Below are 23148 nucleotides of genomic sequence, written 5' to 3'. Positions count from 1 at the left end.
ACTAAAAAAGAAAAAAATAAATAACGACACTCAAAGAGAAAGCGACCAGGACAAAAGGAATGTTCGATTAGCAATCAACAAAGCACCGGGACACAGGGAGTATAAATGACGACCAGGACATAAGTAAAAAAAAAAACTAACAAAACTAAAAAGAAGGTAAAAACTACAAAAAAACTAAAAAGAAAAAAAAACTAAAAACTAATAAAAAAACTAAAAAATCTAAAAATCTAAATAAACTAAAAAAGAAAAAAAAGGAAAAAAATAAAGGAGAAAAACAAAACTAAAAAACGAATGTATATACAGACCGGGACACCGGGATACAAATGACGACCGGGACACAGGGAATATAAATGACGACCGGGACACAGGGACACAACTACAACGGGGACACCGGGGGAAACAGGGGGATATAAATGACGACCGGGACACCGGGACAGGGAATGGTCGATTAGCAATCACCATCAACAAAGCTCAAGGGCAATCATTAGAATGAGGTATAGATCTGAATACAGATTGTTTTCCCATGGACCATTATATGTTGCATGTTCAAGAGTCGGTAAACCTGACAATCTATTTATATGCAAAGACAATGGGACAGCAAAGAATGTTGTATATTCGCAAGTTTTATATATATATATATATATATATATATATATATATATATATATATATATATATATATATATATATATATATATATATCCATCTATATTCACAGGTGGGACATAGGGACACAACTACAATGGCGCGTAACGACTTACGCGCGCGGGGGGGCTTGGGGGGGGGCGCGAAGCGCCCCCACCAACTAGGTGTTGGGGTGGCGCGAAGCGCCACCCCAACAGCTATTATGTATATATATATATATATATTCAATTAACAACACTTCTTAACTACTAAGGTGCCTGTGTTGGCCCTGTTGCTATAGCTGAATTCGAACTCAGGGTCTTGTAATACCAGGCTCAAATCAAATCTACTGTGCCACCAAATTAGGTTTTAAATAAATGGTCTATTAATTACCAATATTTTTAAAAAAAGATTATATTCAAAATAGTTTTTCAAGAGCATACTAGTTATTCTAAGCACTAGTCAAGTGCTAATTAATATATGAATTGAGAATGAAATCTAGCACTTTGATACCATTATCTTCATTTATGTAATTAACTGAACATCTAAATGGCTCACTATTAGGGTGATTACAAACTTTAATTAAGAAAAATTCCGAAACATAAGCAAACTTACTTCTCGAAATGGTTTCACTTTAGTCTGCATTCGGAAAGGATATTTACAAAGTTCACAGACTTTGGCATCAGACGCTTTAACCCATTTCTGTAGACAGCCTTGGTGAACATAAAGAAGAGAACCAGTACAAAGACAGGGAGATATGAGAGGTGAATCACTCTCTCCTTCACAGTGGCATATCCTAAAAAAACATAAATGTGTAGCTGCACAAAAGCCTGACCCTTGCGTGGGGTGTCACGCAAGCAGTTTCCTAGGAGATGCTGGAATATGTCCACGGGTATACAGAGCCCAAAGTTTCAAGTCACTAATACTTTTCACCAGGAGTAATCACAACAGATAAATACTTAATCAAAACAAATGACATAAGCAAAGAAAGCTAACCAAATTTGTGTCTTCTATAAAAAAAAAGAGTAAAAAAGGAAAGAGTCATAAATCAATACCACAACAGAATGTCATAAAGCAATACCACAAAGTATACTCAACTATAAAAAAAAAACAACAACAAAAAACAAAAACAAAGAAAAAGAGCCCTGGAAAAACATTTGACAGAAAGCAGATCAGAAAAGCGGAATGTAAAAAAGCAACAATAATATAAATAAAAATATATAAGAAATATACAAAAAACTCATGATAAACTCAAATTGATCACATAAAAAAGTTTAAGTCAGATGAATAAATATTTACATCTAACAGAACTCAAATGTGCAAGCAATGAGCAATTGGTGGTTAATGCTGCCAAAATTGTTAATGATCCTCAAGATCTTAATCAAACCTATTTATTCTTAACAGAACTGTAAAGATAGTAATTTAACCATTTGTAGGCTTTGATTACATGGAAGTGGGCTATGTTTTGCTGCTTTACAGTGAATGCTTTCTACATGAACACAATCATGTATTAGGATGTAACACATACATTTAGATGTAATTCATGCCGTTTTCGTGTTTTTCTTCTCAACAAATTCATGCAAATCTGGGAAAACCACACAAAAATAAGTAAACCCCTTTCTCAGCCAAACCTGAATTGGCCTTGCATCTCATGGTTTGTCAATTACTCTGATTAATTTCCATAATATGATTTCTATGGATGCAAGGGCATCAAGACTATTTTGTTATGCAAAATTGTACTTAAATTGTACAAAATGTTAAACAGAATAGCATGTGTAACAGCAACTTTAAGGGGGCAAGAGGGTGCACAGTTCTTCTGGAGTATAGACCCGCCTGATGCCTTGGAGAAAGGAATACATTTTCAGCCTAAATAGCATAATTATCAGGGAAGGTTTTACATCCGATTCATCCTGAGAATACCACAATGCTATAATTCCAAGGTCTGACTTCTGTACAAGAATATTGTAATTTGTTATATTTCCTTTTTTAGAAGAAATTTAAAAAAAAATTAGAGAATCTTATACTTTCTTTTTAAAGATCTCTAGGCTTTTAACTGTTCTATCCCTCTTGATTTTTTTTTTTTTTTTTTTTTTTTTTTTTAAGGACTACCACTAACAGAAAAATTTCATCAACCTTATATCTTTTTAAGCCTATGTAATGAAGAATTTGATTATGATTGTTAATAGAATAATTTATCATGGCTTTACTACCAATGATCACTCTAAAAGAAAAAAAGAAAAAAAAAACAAAAAAAAAGGTTAAAAACTAAAAAAAACTAAAACCAAAAAAAAAAAAAAAAAGAAAAAGCTAAAAAAGAAAAAAATGTAAAGAAGAAGAAAAAAATAACTAAAAATAAAAAAAGAAAAAACTAAAAAAGAAAAGAACTAAAAAAATAAGAAACTAAAAAAAGAAAAAAGAAAAAGAAAAATCTAAAAAAGAAAAAACTAAAAAAATAAAAATTAAAAAAGGAGAAAAAAACTAAAAAATAAAGAAGAAAAGAAAACTAAAAAAGAGGAAAAAAACTTTAAAAGGTAAAAAACTAAAAAAAAATAAAAAGAAAAAAGGATAAAAACTAAAAAAATAAAAAAGAGGAATAAACTAAAAAAGAATACAAATTAAAAAAAGAAGTCTTTTTTAATCATTAATAAATCCAACAAAGAGTATTTTTGTTTCAAGGGAAAATAAGATCTAACATCTGTCAAAATTCAAAATTAAATAGTCTGAAATCTGGAAGAAGGCAAGTGATACAACAGCTCCCCAAAATTATTAATACAAGACTTGGGCTATATAAATTAATTTAGATTTCATTTAGTAATCAGTGTTCCTTGTTTGAAAAATGTTCTTTTATTACGTCATTCAACGTCTTTAGATACCAGGAAAAGTATCATTCTCCTCTTAACACTTCTCTAAAATACTTAACTTGACCACTGACTGAATATTCAAAAAATCCAAGCAGTATTTCTCATCTGTAAAAATATGTGCTATTTGCATTTTCCTTCCTTATTAAGTATTAATATCCCTAGACAGCCATGTTTAGTGGTTATTGTGCTTTCCTTTGTTCATTATAAGTAAACTTGTGCATTTTATTGTTCTTTTTGTACATTTTTTATTTGTTTTTCTTTTAAGCTAAAAAATTTGATTGGTTGCTATGGATTTTCTCTTATCCCATGAACTTAAATAAATTATACCATTTTACATATCTAATTATAAAATCTATCCATAGCCTTGAACTAAAATTTAAAGAAAATTACCTGCAAGTGTCTTGGAACAATGAATATGCAGATTCATGTAAACTAGTATTCTTAATAGCATACATTCCAACACCTTCTTCTCCAGTAATAATTTACCTCTACAAAAATTGTTCCTCCATTTCAAGGTCTGACACCACAACAAAGCAATGCTGCAAAGTAATAAGACATAAATTTACAATGTTGTACCCAAAGACATCAAGCTCAATCCCATAAATTAGTACCAAAGACTGTGCAACAACTGGTTCTGGAGCCCAAGAGATGTGCAAAGAAAGCATAGCTTATGAGAGGCTTCATTTTATGAATCCTGTAGCAATATGATAAAATCGGTATTTAGATCAAAACCCAGTAGCTGACAAAATCAGATCATTACACCTTTATTATTTATTACCCCTCATCCCTCCCCTTGGATTTTAAAAATACCAGTGGGAATGCCTTTTTTGTATTTTCATTGAAAATATTAAAAGAAACCACAAAGTTGACACCCCAATAACTTTTTTTTTTCGAACTGATGACATTGGATACTTTTAAAAAACTGAAAAAACTCAGTTAATAGATAAAGGGATCCCAGTTGAGCTTTTCCTATTTCTTGACTAGGTCAAGGCATTTGAGAAGGTTCTACATCATAGACAGAAGCTTAAACTGGAATACCAGCAACCAAAGGAAGAACTCATAGATTGGGCCGTGGCCTTCTGATGGCGAGAATGCATCTATAGTTGCGTATACTTCTGATGGCTGCCTAGCTTATTCCAACCCTCAACCTGTAAAAAGTAGAGTACACCAGGGCACTTAACTTGGCCTGACTCTGTCCAACGTTTATATTAATGGTGCCCCTAACTGCACAAGATATAAAATAACCTTTTTTGTTGGCAATTCAAAGCTTGCAGGGACAGCCAATACTGCTGAAGAAAGAGCCTACTTGCAGGAAGAGCTGGATAGCCTGGCACACTGGTCACAAAAATGGCTACTAGAGAACAGTGTTGAAAAATGTAAAGTACTCCACCTTAGCCCAAATAACTGTAAGTAAAAGTGCTTATTGCTTAGTGGGCTAGGTTAAACCTACCTTACTAAGATTCGCCCATAAAGTTGGCATTTGCTTGAAGCTATCTATTGAAACAACTAGCTCATTTTTTTGGCATTGATATTATCATATTCTTACTAATTTCAGCTATCATAAATGGCGTTCATTTAGACGTTGAACCATGGAGAACTATAGCTAGCTAAGATACATTCAATTAAATCTCTGTTGCCCTATGCTCAACTGATTGGACATTGATTACGCTAGTGTTTGCCTGTCCACTGTCTGTGGTTGAAGTCTGAAAGAACTATGTCTGCCTTGAGTGATAACAAATCATATGCTTACTCACCCATTTTTAACTTTATCCAAGTCAATATTGATTTAGGAATTGATGATGAGATTATCATTAAACATGCAGTGGATTTTTTCGAGAAGTCTATTATTTCATTTGCAAGGGCTAACTTCTATGCTGTTGCTGTTCTGTCAGAGTTTTGCCCAAAGCGTGTTGACAACAAGACTGTTACTAGCAATCTTAAGAGACATAGTTAATTTATCCCATTGATGTGATTCTGAAGAAATTTGTGTTCCCATTTATGTGATACACTTACCTATCAAGGTTCTGGTCATACCAACTGTTGCTTATTCCCGTCTGGCAACGAAGTTGAAAAAAATTGGCCAGACACTTGAAACTGTCAATGCCAAGCTAACTGCATACAAGATCAACTTCCTGCAACTACCAACTCCTACTGCTTGTATGGTGGAAGCTCAGGCTACTGTTGTCATCTTGAATGTGCCAAAAACCTTAGATAACCCTGCTAAACGTTAAGAGACGATTGAAAAGATTCAAGATGATCAAGCAATACGCAGTATACATCACTCACGTGACAAACTTGTTGTGACCATTGATGATATTGCTGTGGACGTTTTTTGTTTTTTTGTAAGGCTGTTCCATCAGCCTTAGCAAACTCTAAAGTGAAACTGATTGAAAAGAAATGATATGGCCTGTTGAAAGTTATTAGTGCAGACTACAATACCCCCTGCCTGACTGAGTGGGCTGGGGTAACTGCTGCTACTAGACTCTGGTGCTCCCACACTGTTAAACTTTCACTTGGTGATCTAGCATCTAAAACGAAGCCCTAAAAAACGGTCTGAAAGTCGATTATGAGCTTCTGTGGGCGTGTGAGCTTTGAGTATCATCCTTCTTCTCTCTACAAGGCACTGACCTTTTTAAATATTCGTGTTAAAAAAGTAAAGGTAACATTGTAGGAGAGAGACCTTTCTAAAGGAAATATCTTAATTAAATAAAAGTAGGACCATTACATCCCTTGTTTTACATTCATTCTCAATATAAAAGTTTGACAATACACACAACCTGAACCCCTGATGGTCCCAAATAGAGCCCTAGGATATACAAAAACTGAAAAAAAAAACAACCACAAACCCACATATATATATATATATATATATATATATATATATATATATATATATATATATATATATATATATATATATATATATATATATATATATATATATATATATATATATATATTTATATATAAGATTCCATAACTACATAGAGACAAGATGAACACATTACTCAATATCTTTTTTATGCTATTTCCAAATATAATAATTGTTTCACTTGCAAATAAACCCTTATGGTCCCATGTATGGTCCTAGGGAATAGGTTTGTAAAAAACTAAAAACAGCAACAATTAAACGACAACATTCTTATTTTATAATATGCAACATGTTTTATTAATCACTCTACCATGTTTACTTTCATTGTTATTCATATACAACAGGTATGAATTCTCTTACAATCAGATATGGGACTAATGGCTATGACAGGTCAAAAAACCTCATTGTAAAAAAAGAAGTTTTGTCAAATATTATCCAAAATGGTAATACAAAAATAACTGAATATTCATTGAATTTGATCATTTTTAGTCTGTTCCTCTTGAATATACAACTTGGAAATAATTGGTTAATATTCAGGTGATATTTTTTAACACTCTTCTTTCAGTACTTCTTGCAGAAAAAATAAGGAAGTATGTCATTATAGGGTTAATTAAAGGGCTTTAAATGACATATGCAAATGAAACAATTAATATATTTAGAGACAGCACATGAAAAGACATAAAGTAGCATGCTCACATTGTCTCTACCTCAGTCAAAGAATAGCATATATATTTACTGAGTATTATTAAGAAGTTCATATACATTTAAAGCCCTTTTATTTTATTAAGAAGTTTCCTTTGGAAGAGTCCCTCCCCTATAATGTTACAAATATAAAGCCCTGAGAACCAGATCTATCCAGCTCAAATAGGATGCTGGAAAGTGTTCTGAGCTTAATGCCAGAACAAAAAGGTTTTAAATATTCATAACTCTATTTCTTAAATTAAAAAGAAAACATTGATATGGTGATATCAGCATGATATCTTGCTGAAATAACGGGAATTGTATTTTCTCAAAAATTGGCAAATGAAACCCACTAGTTATTAATGAATATTTTATCAAAACATAGATTGGTAATTGCCTTTTTAAGTATGCAATCTTCTGAGCCCTAGAAATAAGAAGAGGGTAGGCATAATACCTTGGCAGTACCTTCCTGGTATATATTTTGTGCCCTGAACTCATTTCTAAGAATTTCATTCACTTATTTCTACTACTTTCCAAGATAGCAAAAAGATCCTAAATTAGAATTTTAACAAATTCAATTTCACTGGGATTTTTTTTAGTTTGATTGCCTATATATGTGACACCAGGGGGGCTTGGGATGAATCACGATAAATGCCGTAATTTGTTCTAGCATATATCCTTCTAGAGAGCTTTCATTCTACAATTTTATCTTTATTTGTACTGGTGGATCCATTCTTTTATTTGCTTAATGGAAGAACTTCCAAATAACCCTTAAGTAAAAAGTCCCTGAACTAGAATTTTTACTGAAATTTAGGTATCAGTGTGCAGTTGGGGCTGTCAAGAAGGAAACACTATGTAAGTCTGAAAACAATTTCATAATTCCTAAAAGCACTTAACTTTACCCTAACCCCCCTAATGTGCAAATATATAGCCTAAATTATATCTTTCCTAAGGGTTTTAGCGTTTCTTGATTTTGTTGGTCTTTTTTTGCCATTAAATCTATTTGAACAAAAAAGTAAATAATCATAAAATAGTGTAATGCATGGGAAATACATAGTTTGGGCTATATATTTGCATATTAGGAGGGGACAGTAAAGTGAAGTATTTTTAGGAATGATACAAGTAAGAAGCTTAATTTATAATCTTTTTTCAAAGTTGTTTTAAGAATTTTATTGTGTTTCCTTCTCAACAGCCTCAACTGTACACTGATATCAAAACACATTACAAAAACAATTTATCTAACCTATAAACTGGAACTAACATCATTCCAACTCTAATTTGTGTTGCTGAGCATTCTATGATTACATATCTGACAAACCTAATTACTTATCCTTAGCATTTCACCAGACGTGAATGACATCAAAGGTTAGTAGGGTTACAATTAGAAATAGTATGAATTGGTTGTTGGATAAGTTACACCTGCCAAACCTAGACAATGTAGAATCATTGAGGATAAGCGACATGATATATATATATATATATATATATATATATATATATATATATATATATATATATATATATATATATATATATATATATATATATCACTAATTTAGGAAAACAGTCTTCCTTTTCTCCTTCTGTCTCTCTCTTTTTTTTTTTTTTTTTTTTTTTGTGTGTGTGTTTGTGCTGTTGCATTGGTGATTTCTCTTTTCATGATATATATATATATATATATATATATATATATATATATATATATATATATATATATATATATATAGAGGAGAGTCAGGTAGTATGGCACACTCTTAGAAAAACTGATCTATAGGCTGTATTTATCTGTTGCAGCAAGAGCTGAGAGACAATTATATTAAAAAAGAGAAAATAAGTTTTTAGGAAGGAAAAATTACTCAGACCAAAATTATGATAATAAACCCCTTTTTTGTACCCTCCAGGTAAGTCTTTTGTGCCAAATCTGAACTTCAATGTGGACAAGGTGGTATGACATAGACAAACTAATTGTTGCTGGGAAATTAGGCTGGGTCTTTATTCAGCATGAGTATTTGAGAGACCATTAGATAAGCACAGCATCAGGGATGAAATGCATATCCCATCCAAGATGGTAGTTTCTGGTACTATGACACAGTTTGTGGTGGCTTTTATGATGCATCTAAGAGTACCTAATGCTTGACCAATGACACAAATGATCTTTTTTGTATCTGAATGGTTCTACTAATTGTTATGTGATTACCTTAAATTGCAACTTGGAGCAATCTAAGGATTTTTCCTTGTATAGACTCCAGAGTTGATAATACATGACACATAGTTGGATATGTACACCTGACTAGTGGTTTGATGTTGCTGATTCGAGTGCTTCCCAGTTAAACCTCCTTTTTTTGTTGACCATTCATTGTCGAGATGGTTTTTAAAGCTGTTTGTGATTACACCAGTAATGGTATCTGGCAGTAATTTGTTCCAGAGGTTGGCAAAACAGTTGGTAAGAAAATAGGCATGGTGCTGCTTTGAGGAGAAATGCCTGGTTAACTGTAAGTTATGTCCCTTGTACAAAAGTCCTGAGACATCAGAGGAAGGAGATCAGGAAGTACCTTTGAATTAATAAATTTATGAGCCAGAATGGCATTACTCTGTCTTCTTCTATAAACCAGAGTTGGGAGTTTGATCTTGCATAGCCTTGTAGGGTAAGGGAGTTCATCCAGTCCACTCACTATCTTAGTGGCTCTTCTCTGGACATCTTCAAGAATTTTAACATCTTTTTTTCAAAAAGGGGGATGAAAGGACCATGCATGTCTCAAGCCTTGGCCAAAAAAGTGCATTATACAAAAGGCTCAGAATTTTAAGAGAACAGGAGGAAATTGTTCTTTTTATTAGCCCTAGTGATGAGCTAGATATTATTACTAAGAATAGTACATTCTAATAAGCTTTCAAACTGATTTATGAAGAGTCTCACTAATGATTTTTTGCGTCAAATTGTTTTCCTCTTCTTTGTGGTGTAAATAGGATTGCAATATTTCTGATTGTCTAAACCCATATGCAGGAAACAGCAGAGGAACTAGGAGCATATATCAACAACAGAGGACCTAAACAGCAGAGGAGCATATGTCATACTACTATCCACTAGGATTACTAAGATAAACCTGACTATGTTCAGAATTAATTCTACTAATAATTAAATGAAAAAACAAGTCTTTTAAAGTGAAAGTATGGAGCAATACTAAAACTTAAAATGAAGATAAATTATTATGTATACAAGGAGGATCGCCCTCTCTTCAACACCTTGCTCTTTATACTAAAGTTTTTTAACATTTAAAAAAAGTTACTTTATTGTTGTTATTAAACAACACATGGGATGCAGGAGTTGTTTATAAAGAATTGGAAATAATTTAAACTGTAGCGTAAAGAGTAAGGAGTTGAGGAGGGGGCAATCCACCTTGCATACACAATAATTTTTGTTTGTTTTGTTTTAATATTGCTCCTTACTTTCAGTTGAAAAAACTTTACTGCTGATGATGAACACTGTATATGTGTTTAAAATATCTAGTTAAATAATTTTATATCTATTCACTGTCAATAAAAAGGTTTCATCCCTATTTTGAACTGTTTTACCTTTGACCAGGAAATTAGGCTCCACCTCCACAAGAAAGTCCCCCTCCCATGGATATATCCTCTGAACACTTCAATCCTGGTGAAAATTTATCGTGGACAATTACCCTTAACAGCTCTATGCATAAAATTAATTCCGTAGATATATAAAGAAATTTTGTATAGTAATTCTGGCAAATTCTCCTAGTATACAATTTCCCCCTTAGAAATTTTTTTCCATGCAGTCCCCTGACAAAAAGAAATGTACTCCTCTCCTCACCCAAAAAATTTATGTATACTTTTCAAAATACTAAAACTATACAAATACTACATGTAAGCAATGGGCAAATTTTATAACTTAAAGACCTTTCCCCTGGCAGTATGAGGAGTCATCTTTTCTCCAAGAGCATAGTTATTATTCCTTGCAACTATGAAGAACAAAATGACAATGCCATGATTTTGATCAAACAATTTTTGGAAAAATGCAGCATGTGAGGGGGCATAGTTGTCCCCCCCCCCAAATTTTTGATCAATTAAAAAGGACACTCAAACTTTTAACTTCCATTAGACTGACTCCACTCCCAATTTTTTAGGCCCACTGGGTCAATACAATCACCCCTGGAAAAAAATATATATAAATCTGTGATCTTTCTTCAGGCAAAAAGTACAAAATTCCACATTTGTAGATAGGAGCTTGAAACTTTTACAGTAGGATTCTTTCACATACTGAATCTGAGGGTGAGATTTTCATTTTATGAGATTCTACGAATTTTATGAGTCTGTTTATATATATATATATATATATATATATATATATATATATATATATATATATATATATATATATATATATATATATATGTGTATAAATATAATTATATGTTCACCCATGCCATTTAACTAAACACTTGGAAAACTATAAATTCTATGATTATACAGAATCTATGGAACCATAGATTATATATATTTAAAATGTACAATAAAACAAATGATTTTGATTTTGAAGTGATTAATTTCCCATTCCCGGAAAGTAATATATGCTCAAATATCACATATTCAGCATTTTACTCACAGTTACTTTGATATGCAAGGATTTGTAGTAATTATATTGTTTTTAAAATTGATGTAAAATTTTAAGCCAAAAACTGATTTTAAGAGGTTTCTCTGCAAATAAATTAACTTGGCAATTTAAAAAATTAAGTCTTCATTACGAAGAACTTTTAAATAAATACCAAAAGAATTATCTTGAAATACTTAGCAAAATCTTTGGTTGATTTCGATTTTCCTTGTTACTGAGTTTGGCATGTCCCTAATTTTTGACAGTGGATTTCCAGAAGATTTTGCATATATTGCATTTTCAAAAGGTTTTAATTTGCATTTATTTCCTTGAATTTTTTCTAGGTCACATTTGTATTAATAGGAAAGATTTGATATAAAAAAAAATTGTTTAGTATTAATATAGATTGTGAATAGGTAACATAAATACACAAGGGCCAAAACCAAGGTATGATAAGCTAGTTTTGGTGTTACTTGGTTGTTGTAAGTTTGTTTTTTCATAGGCATGTATTTTGGGGGTGATGCATAGCATGGGGATACCATAGGGAATTTATGGTAGGCATGCCACTTGCCTGGGTAGGGAATTTAAAGTGCCAAAACCCTACAGGCGAGTGTGTATTCTCCTGATGACCCCTTGTGTTGGGTTGTCGCCTCTGAATTATTTGTCTTTTTTTTAATATTTTGTAAATGACATCTTAAACTTACTTATGACACAACTGCCTGTCCATGGATTATTCTTTATGGTTGATTGTGTATGGCTATGCTGTTTGACCTATGTAATTGGAGGGATCAGTAGGGTTAAGGCCTCATTCAAGTACTGATCTATATTAATTACTAATGTAGGAAAACAGTCTTCCTTTTTTGTATATATATATATCATGAAAAGAGAAATCACCAATGCAACAGCACAAACACACAAAAAAAAAAAGAGAGGCAGAATATGCCTGTCCATGGATTATTCTTTATGGTTGATTGTGTATGGCTATGCTGTTTGACCTATGTAATTGGAGGGATCAGTAGGGTTAAGGCCTCATTCAAGTACTGATCTATATTAATTACTAATGTAGGAAAACAGTCTTCCTTTTTTGTATATATATATATATATATATATATATATATCATGAAAAGAGAAATCACCAATGCAACAGCACAAACACACAAAAAAAAAAAAGAGAGACAGAATATATATATATATATATATATATATATATATATATATATATATATATATATATATATATATATATATATATATATATATATATATATATATATAGAATTTTCAAATGAATAATCAAATTAGAATTTTAGTTACTATTGGGCCTGGTCACTCTTTACTTATAGTTCAATACCACAAACTGTTTTAAAACCAGTGAACAAAGAAAACCTAAAAAAAAAAAATCAGAAAGATCCTACAAGGAGCCCATAATAAGCTATCAAAGCTTTGGCAACATGCATACAGATCTTATGAGATACAAATGAAATTAAATAAAATGTTTAATACAACCAAATTGTCCCATAAACAAATATTTAATCTTCAAAAAAGGAAAATGCAGAGAACAAAAAGGATAACAATTTTTAATGTTTATATTACCATACTAATCAGTAGCTAAAAAACAAACTTACCTCTATAGTCAGGTTGTATCCTGAGTTAAAATTTAACATTCAAATTTGTTGGAAATCAACTTTACCCCTATATACATATATATATATATATATATATATATATATATATATATATATATATATATATATATATATATATATATATATATATATATATATATATAAATATATATATATATATATATATATATATATATATATATATATATATATATATATATATATATATATATATATATATATATATTATGAAAAATCACCAATGCAACAGCACAAACACATAAAAAAAAAAGACAGAAGGAGAAAAGGAAGACTGTTTTCCTAAATTAGTGATTAATATAGACCAGCACTTGAATGAGGCCTTAACCCTACTCATCCATAAGATCACATAGGTCAAGCAGCATAGCCATACACAATCAACCATAAAGAATGATCCATGGACAGGCAGTCATGTTGTCAATAAGTATAAGTTGTCATTTACCAAACAATAGAAACAATAAAGACAATTAATTCAGAGGCATATATATATATATATATATATATATATATATATATATATATATATATATATATATATATATATATATATATATATGAATCTACAGACTAAAGTATGTCCTGGAAAGGTATTTTGAAGCAACTTCCTCTACTCCTTCTCCCTCTAGAGGGCCCTGACCTTTGATGACCTTGAAAAATATGTGTGTTATAAAAGTGAAACCTGGCAAAATAGATCTTATGCTTAATTGAAGTACAACAAAATTGTTTTCAGCTTCATAACTTTGCTCAATTCCATTTTATAAGGTTTTAAAGATATACAAATACATTTCCTAAATTTTGAAAAAAAAAACCATTGGTATGGCTCAAATTTCTACTCAAATAACAGGAATTGTATTTTCAGAACTAAAGGCAGAAAAAAAGCAGTAATAACTAAAAATTAAGGTAAAATATTGTTTTGTCAAAATTTCAATAGGTATAGACCTGTCATGTAGGCAAATTTCAGGGTCCTCTAGAGGGAGGAGTGGAGATGGGTACTTTAAAATACCTTCCTGGAACATACTTTAGCCAGTAGACCATCCCTGAAAGTTTCATTTTCCTAACCTAAACCCTTTCCAAGATAGCAAGAAGTCAATTGACTAGAATTTTACCATATATATATATATATATATATATATATATATATATATATATATATATATATATATATATATATATATATATATATATATATATATATATATATATATATATATATATATATATATATATATATATATATATATATATATATATATATATATATATATATATATGTTCTGGCATTAATAAATGATAAATCGTGTAAAACTTTAGTTTTATCAAAAGCTGTTTAAACTGGAAACTATGCTGCACAGCAGCATAGTTTCCAGTTTGTGCATAGAAACTATATGCACAGCAGCATAGTTTCTATAATATAATATAATATTCTATATTTCTATAATATATATATATATATATATATATATATATATATATATATATATATATATATATATATATATATATATATATATATATGTTCTGGCATTAATAAATGATAAATTGTGAAAAACTTTAGTTTTATCAAAAGCTGTCTAAACTGGAAACTATGCTGCACAGCAGCATAGTTTCCAGTTTGTGCATAGAAACTATATGCACAGCAGCATAGTTTCTATAATATAGCACTTAGAAATGCTAATTCTAGAAGTGTATCCATTTCTGGTTGACCCTCTCCTCCATGGGGCAAATTATTAATGCATAAAGTGGGCAGGGTTTTGAAGCCAAGGGAAAAGTTGGAGTTGTGCAATATGAATGAAATTATATTTTAAATACTAATTCCAGTCATTGCTGGTAATTTCTGTGTAGTAGGAAGTCAAAAGATAATTAAAAAACTCATGGGTCCAGTAATGCTAATATCCAAGATATAATATCAAATACATATATATATATATATATATATATATATATATATATATATATATATATATATATATATATATATATATATATATATATATATATATATGTATATATATATGTTCTGGCATGAATAAATGATAAATTGTGTAAAACTTTAGTTTTATCAAAAGCTGTCTAAACTGGAAACTATGCTGCACAGCACATATTTTAAATACTAATTCTAGTCATTGCTGGTAATTTCTGTATAGTAGGAAGTCAAAAGACAAATAAAAAACTCATGGGTCTAGTAATGCTAATATCCAAGATATTTCACTTTTGAGTTTCAATTAGCCAGCTGTTCCTGTACAATTGCAATAGTAGCTGTTTTGACATGGCCTGTGGCATAATTTGAACTGACAAATCAGAGCAATTAGTTAAATACTACAAAAGGTAGGCAGTGCAACATCTGATTTTGCTTAAAGGTAACGTTATCTATACAGCAAAGAATATTAGTCCATGAGCCCTGCAGGCAGTGGGGCAAGGTCTGATTGGCTAAGCCTTGTTTGTATTGTCATGAGCTTTCATCATTGCAAACCTATTTTTCCCAGAAATTGCAGTTAGTCAAGGGTAAGCTTCTGTGGTATTAAAATTTTGAAGGAAGTATTGGCTATTCTAGTTTTTTGTTAGTTTTTTTTTATTTCTTTTAATTAGGCCTACTGCATATAGGCTAGCTAGATTCTGATGATTGCATATTGTTTATGTCATTATTTGTTCATATTGCCAAAACCCCAACACTTCCCTTGGCTTCAAAACCATACCCACTTTAAGCATTTTTGGTTTGTTGAAGGGGATTTTAGAAAGCTAAAAAGTGGACATACTTCTGTAGTAATGACAAAGAAAACAATATGTAACCATGACAATCTTGCTATATGCAGTAATATACATTTTTGACAGCTTGTGATGAAAGTAAAGCTTTACCATAAATTTGGATTCAGGGGGCAATTCTTACTGTGGAAGTATCTTTGAACTCCCCCCTCTTCTGAAATGTGAAGGCACATACCCTGAATTGGTATACATAGGGGTGAGTCAGAGTTCATTTGTGATCTGAATGCAAGGTAAATTTTCACTTCAGGGGCTTTAAAATTTAAATAGGCTATGTTTATGGTAGAGTGCAAATGATAAAAGTTGCTAGGCTTTTTGCCTAGTTGTCAAATGTGTTTCAGTTGACAAGATGCCAGGTAAGTATTTTTGGTAATGTTATGTCTTTTATTCATTTCTTATTTTTTGTGGATTCTACCCAGAGAACTTAATAGGACGCTGATGAGTCACATAAGGAATAGCCTACTAAAAGGTAGCCTGGACAACTTAATAAGTTAGTCAATGTTCCATGTCAGGAAATAACTAATTAGGTTCTTTGCAGAGAAAAACATGGAAAGTTAGTTTAAAACGGTTGGATTAAATCCTACTTTCATTGCTAATAAGTCAAATCTTTTGTCTTGAATAAAGATCTCAACAAAAATTAGCTTTTGTTTCTGTTTTCTTTTTCTTCTTCTTAAATTTATCGTAGCAATAATGTTGGGAACACCTGATGTTCGGAGTATCTTTTCTTTAAAAGAGTAAAGCTGAAAAATTTTTCGTGTATGCAGTCCCTATCACTCTTCTAATCACTCTCACTTCATTCAAGAAATAGCACAACATATTCTATTTAAATTGAAAATTTAAAAATTGACTAAAGTTTCTTAATAGGCTTGGAATAAAAGTAAATATTTCTCTCCAGCCATCGTCATGAGGTCTTCTTTACTTTCTCGATTCGAGTACCATTAATTTTCAATTGAATTGTAACTTTGGCTCATTCCACCGCAGTTTTTCCTATCAAATTTTGAAACTATTGAAGCAAAGGCACAACGGCATCCGTATTTTCAGATAAGACCACCATTTTCTTACGTCAAATCGTTGTGGCTTATACGCTCACTCATTTTTGAGCAAACCTCTAAGAAAAAATTAGAACAGATCAGTGGGATGAGGTGAGACTTCTGAGTACTTAATAGACTTGTGTTTTGCAGGCTTTTCATGTTGTAGAGTGAAATTGGCCTCAACTTCATCCAATCAAGTACACAAAAAACAAGCTATGGCTAACTAAAATATTGAGGAGTGACAAATAAGTCTGTTACGAACTCTCCAGAAGCCTCTGAATCCATATTTCAACTATCTGGTACTTTTTGCTTAGTATATTGATCTTGTGTAGGACAAACGGAAGAAAATAGAATATAGCTCTCACTGAGGACTTACGCATGAAGGCAAGAATTTTTCAAGGCTTTTCTGTTCCTCTTCAACCTCCTCTGTGGTTTGCAAAAAATAAGAGAAGTGAGTTCCCTGCACCAATACTCATTCAAAAAATACTTTTAAGGAAACCCATTGTGCGCGTGTGGTCTACAATAGCTTAAAATTTTTCACTTGACAAATTTCTGATAGTGCTTAGCTCCTCTGGTCTGTTTCGACTGTTTGCCTAATATCCTAAGACATCACGCATAAAAATGCTAATTCCTTCTCGCTACTTTTTAATAGAGCAAATAATTTTAAAGATACTTTAACTTATATATAGCAGTTTAAACAGCTCTTTAAAAGACAGTCATTCCAAAAGTTAGGTTTCGGTATTAAGTCTCAGATTAACCTCCTGTAAAAAAAAATATCCAGAACGCATCATTACGGTACGAAAAAGATTCAGCTATAGTCAGTTGAGAGGTGCTTACGAAGAGAAGGGCCTCAGAAACCCTTCTAAAATCGTCCCAAAATATTTGATTCGTTTGTTTTAACCTGACGAAAATCTTTGTAGATACTATGCTATCAACGTAAAACTTGTCAGACGCCAGTGCAACTAAAACCATATTTCAATATTATTTCTGTCAGTTTGACAGTATGAGCTGTATCTAGAGCAAATTTTTGGTGAAAAATTTAGCAGTTTGAGAGACAATATTAACATAATTTACCCTTTTCTGTCATTTTGACAATATGGACTGTAGACGAAATAAGTTGATGGGTGTCTTCTCGGTTCGTGTAAAACATTTTTGTAAATTTTATGAGTTTGATAGCAGTATAAAAATATTGTAAAGCTTGTCGTCTGGTGGTTGCTTTTGCACCAGTTTCCTGCAAAGAGGTGGGATACCTACTTTTCCATTTCCATGAATAATGTTACTTTTGCCTTTATGCAGATTGCAATACGACGAGCAGTTTTATTCCTTCATTGGATAATTTAACTTGAAATTATAGTTATTTCATTAGAACTTATTCTATTATCATTTCCCAAAAGAGGGAAAAAAGAGTGATTTTAGACAGAAATTGGTAAAAAGACTATTATATGAATAACTAGACAATACGTGGCTAGGTAAAGATTATTCTGTAAAAAAAAAAAAAAAAAAACAGGAGCAGTATGGGTTTCCTTCATAAGTTTATCCTTGCTAAACAGATTTCATAGATAGTCCGTCTAGTTCACCCCGAATCATGTTCTTATCATGGATTTCTGGCAATGATGACAAATCGAAGCGGATCTGTATGACCAAAATAGATCTCTATACTAAAGAAAAACATCATTTTTGTCTGACTGACAATATTATTCTAATTTATTTGCCAAGATTAAAAGTAAAACACCATTCCTCCCACGAGCACTATGGAATCAGAGAGATTGTTGGTATATAAAGTTTTTAAAGCTGGCCAAAAGATATTTTTCAGATCTACGACTGTGGTATGTGAAATCAGCTCAGAGATATTATAGAATGAGATCAGATATGAGACTAGCTGGGCCTTATAAGATGATATCGAGCTGACAAACAGGACTTCTGAAGGTCAAAAGCTATTGTATATGAAGGCATATAATGCTTTATATTCTTCTCTTGTTTCTTCACCTTTACAATGAGCGGATCCCCTTTCCAAGTTGATCCAATGAGCTTGGGTTCTTATAGACCTATCAGCCTCCTCTACTGCGTTGGGAAGTCTACAAAAAGGCTTCAAATCATTCATTTTATCAGTATCTAGGGTCAAATGAACTTTTAGGTGATTGTCAATACGGATTCTGCCAGAAGCGGTCATTGCTTGACTGCTTAATGGCCTAGCACCAGGAGTGGATTGAACCTCTGGGAAAGGGATGACATCAGATTATTGTCATTCGACTTCGCTAAAATTTCTACAGAGTAAGTATTACGGCGTACTGAAGAAACTACGCTTATTGTGCCAGAGGCCCTTAGTTAAAGTCGATTCAAAGCTTTCCTTCTGATCGTTCATATTGGATTGTTCTTGACGGTTTACCCTCCCTCAAATATTAAAAAAAGACAGGCGTACCCAGGGTAGTATATTAAAGCCTATGCTTCATATTCTTCATGTAAATCACAGTGGCGATAATCTTACAAACTTTTTGCTTTACTTTGCCGATGACACAACAGCATATTTAGTCATCGTAACGCATGATAATCCATGCAAATCCTCCCTGTTTCTACAGAGAGATCTTTTTGAAATTAAAAAATGGTCTGATGTCTTTATGGTCCGATTCAATGCATTGAAAAAATGGCTGATGATTTTTTGATCAAAAGTACCACGCATACACACCAGCTTCTTCTTCTTGAACAAAGCTATAGAGAAAGTTGATGAGCTTGGAATCCACTTCTCAAAAGATATTTCTTAAAACATCCACCTTGATCGAGTAAGAGCATCCTGAGCATGAAAGCTGGGGATAACCCTTTGTTGCGAAAACCTACTAAAACTCAGCTTGATCATCCCACTTTACAAGTTTTGAATAAGACCCGTTGCCGAGTAAGGATGCCCGTTGTATACTAGCACTCCAAAAACATCACTGATATCACTCCAAAAGACCTTAAATAGGGCTTATTTGTTTCCCACGACTCTCTCTAGTCTGTTAGTGTGAGGTTTGATGGAGCATCAATGGCTGTTTTTTACAAGTGCTTAGATTCACTTACTTCTTTATAATTTTCTTGTATTTTGCCTCCAACTTCCAATCAACAAGAAAAACACGAAAGCACATAGCTCGGTAATTATTTTGAGACTCGAAAGCCAAGAACAGAATATGTGAAGAGCAATTTAATCCAAGGTTTCACTTCAATCTGGAATAATCTTTCTGGGGAGGTTACCCCCAAAAGCTTATCTGTTGACTCTTTCAAAAGAAGATAGAACAACAATCTAAAAACCCCGATAAAACCCGATGAAGACATTTAATTAACCTGGTGCCACAACTTTAGGAATTAAAAAATCTGAGAAAATATAATCTGCTGTATTTATTTTACTCATTTCAGACGTTTCACGCAAATGGTCAAAGACTTTGCAGATTCTAGTTTTTCTTTTTTTTGGTGCAGAAGCACACCGCGCAACACTGATTAGTCAATTGCGCTTTTTAGTTTTGATTTCTTTTAAAAGGCCGAAAAACTTTTGAGCACAACCGAAGTTTTGATACTATTGACCTATTTCCAGAACAATGTTCAACAAACTTCTAAGTTCTGTCTTGCAAAGGGAACCTTTTCGGAAATTTATAACAGCTGCCGTATAGAATTCAATGGCCATGTCGTTCCTCCTTTTGCTATTCTTTCCACTAGTTCCATTATATCATTCCACTTGTTCGATGGCAAAATAATTGTCATCATTTATCAAAATGACATTCTTAATTTTCTTTATGCTCTTAAGTTTGCAACGAGCAAGGAGTCATACGTAAAGTCTTCAATACTGATTAAACAATTGAATAGGTGACTCACTCTGGGAAGGCGTATTAAATTAATTGAATGTTATAAGAACGTATTCAACAGACTTTTTAAATACCTTCCATTAGGGATTCTTTAACATAAAAAATTGGTTATAACTGTGAGACCAGTTTTCAACAGCTAATCCGTTCATACAGCATCAAGGCGTTCCATTGCTCTGTCCTACCTACTTGCAGCTTGTTGGGAAAAAAACATCAGTAGATTGGAGCGTGGGCAAAAAACTTTATTTGGACAACTATGGTGAAGACTTGAAATAAATGAGATGAAATGGTGAATTTCACAAGTAAAAAAAAAAAAAAAAAAAAAAAAAATCTTGAGAACTTTAGGTAGGTTTTTGCAGACATATTGATCACAGAAATGGCAAAGATAAAAGAAAATTTTTCTATTATAAACCATGGATATTTAGCATTAATAGACTGTGAAAGTTGTCCATAATACAAGTAATCGTGTCTGCACGAAATCCAGCTCAGTTTCATAAATAGACCCCTTCTTTTCAGTAGAGCCAATCAAGAAAGGGGGGGGGCAATCCTTTTTATATTTATAAAAGTATATCCTTTAAGCATTTTCATTGGAAATACCGTTTTTTGATTTTCATTCAAAAGTATTGAAAATCAAAATTGCCCAAGTAGACTTTGAAAAATAAATATTGCCCCCCCCTTAAATTTTATAGATTTGGCTCCACTACTTCGTTTTTTAGAGTATGCCAATAGATTAGTTGTGTCAGCTAGACCATCTACCGTACTAACAGGGCGAGACATCAAGTAAATCAACTTTGTTCCTAAGTTGCTCTCCACCGAACTGACGCCAAAGCATTGGCTACTCGATAGCAGATATCTCTCTAGTTTCATCCAGGATCTTGGAAAACACTACAGTTTTAACATACCACCCGCGTTTCCCTAAAATATGTCACAAGTAGCATTTTGTGAGCTTGGTCCTCGTAAGAACTTTCATAAACTTGTAAGACAGTTGCATAGAGCGGAAGGCAGATAATGCTCTATTAATAAGCAACTTTCAACATTAACTTTATTCAGGAAGTAGTTCCTTACTGAGGACAAAAAACGTGCTAAAAGCCAAACATTCTCATTAGCACTGTGTAGTGACGTTGTATCATGTAGTCAGTCTCGAAGCAGCTTTGCCTTGACAGCATCTTAAATCTTTCGTGCATTACAAATAAATTACCATGTTCAAAAACCAGAACGTGAGATGAATTTTTTGCTTGTCTAATTTAAATTTTGAAATCTGACAATGTTCAAAATCCCTTACAAAAGTGGAAAACCTAAAAATTTTTCAACAAATCACTAAAATAATTAGTCAAAACATATTAACAGGGAGGAATAAAAGTAAATAAAAAATTGTGATAAATCACCTGAAGTTGCCGGTTTGACTTCTTTGTTCTAGTTTTGAATCACTTACAATCCCCAAAACAAAGACATTTTTTTATCGTAAGACATAGATCTGACTTGTCCCGTTAAAATTCGACTATTTTAGATTTTCTGTACCTATTAAATATATCTATTCCGAGATTCAAAAAATTAAGTAGAAAATGTAAAAAATAAGTAGAAAATAAGAAGATTTTAAAATTTTGAAGAGGAACATTTAGAAAATAAAGGTTTTACTTACATAATAAACGGAAGTGGGAACACTGAGTCAAAAGATACGAAGAGTAACTGTAGAATATCCGCATGTCAAACACCACTTTCAGCAATACTCTCCTTTCCAGATTACAGTGAACTGTTGCTCTTTCACTTGAGCGCCATAAGAGCGGTAGGGGTGCTGGAAGGGTATTAAAACAAAATTGGTCGTCCAACTACTGAAACTCAAAATCCTTGCATTTACTGTTCGAACACGGTGCATTATCCCTACATTTTTGATACATTCTCTGAAGCCAACCTGAGTCTTATACTTAGTAATGTAATGGGGTATGTAATGTAATGTAAGCTTATTACCATCTACCATTACTATTTACCTTTTTGGTAACGACGTTGGTGCTAGGAGTAATGGGATGGCCTCTAGCCTTTCGGTTCTCCCACCATACCAATTCAAGGTGCCTCCACGACTCAGGTTCTTATATGGTATAATAGGTCAGCACTTTCTGAGGAGTAGAAGGGGATATTTAAGGGGCCATGGGCCAAATTTACACCTCCAGTTGTATAGATTGAAAGTCCTTGCACCATTCTGCTTAAAATAAGAGCTATATACTTGTCTTTACGCA

General features: G+C 32.2%; 1 protein-coding gene across 2 annotated transcripts in view; it reads right to left on the bottom strand.

Moving 5' to 3' along the window:
• LOC136038630 (E3 ubiquitin-protein ligase MARCHF8-like) overlaps positions 1–16743 on the bottom strand; it is a 28420-nt gene extending 11677 nt beyond the window's left edge. The window contains exons 1-3 of one of the 2 annotated variants that reach the window (XM_065721866.1): positions 16647–16743; positions 3876–4024; positions 1240–1420 (exon numbers count right to left, since the gene is read on the bottom strand). In XM_065721866.1, the coding sequence (XP_065577938.1) occupies positions 1240–1420; positions 3876–3940 (246 nt within the window). In that variant the 5' untranslated portion in view covers positions 3941–4024; positions 16647–16743. Of the gene's footprint in view, positions 1–1239; positions 1421–3875; positions 4025–5498; positions 5587–16646 lie in introns of those variants that run through there. The other variant, XM_065721868.1, reaches the window with a different exon arrangement.
• Positions 16744–23148: the final 6405 nt, after the last annotated feature.

This window comes from Artemia franciscana, chromosome 18 (assembly GCF_032884065.1).
Source record: "Artemia franciscana chromosome 18, ASM3288406v1, whole genome shotgun sequence".
NCBI classification, from domain to species: Eukaryota; Metazoa; Arthropoda; class Branchiopoda; order Anostraca; family Artemiidae; genus Artemia; species Artemia franciscana.
This window is presented reverse-complemented; position numbering and strand designations above follow the sequence as displayed.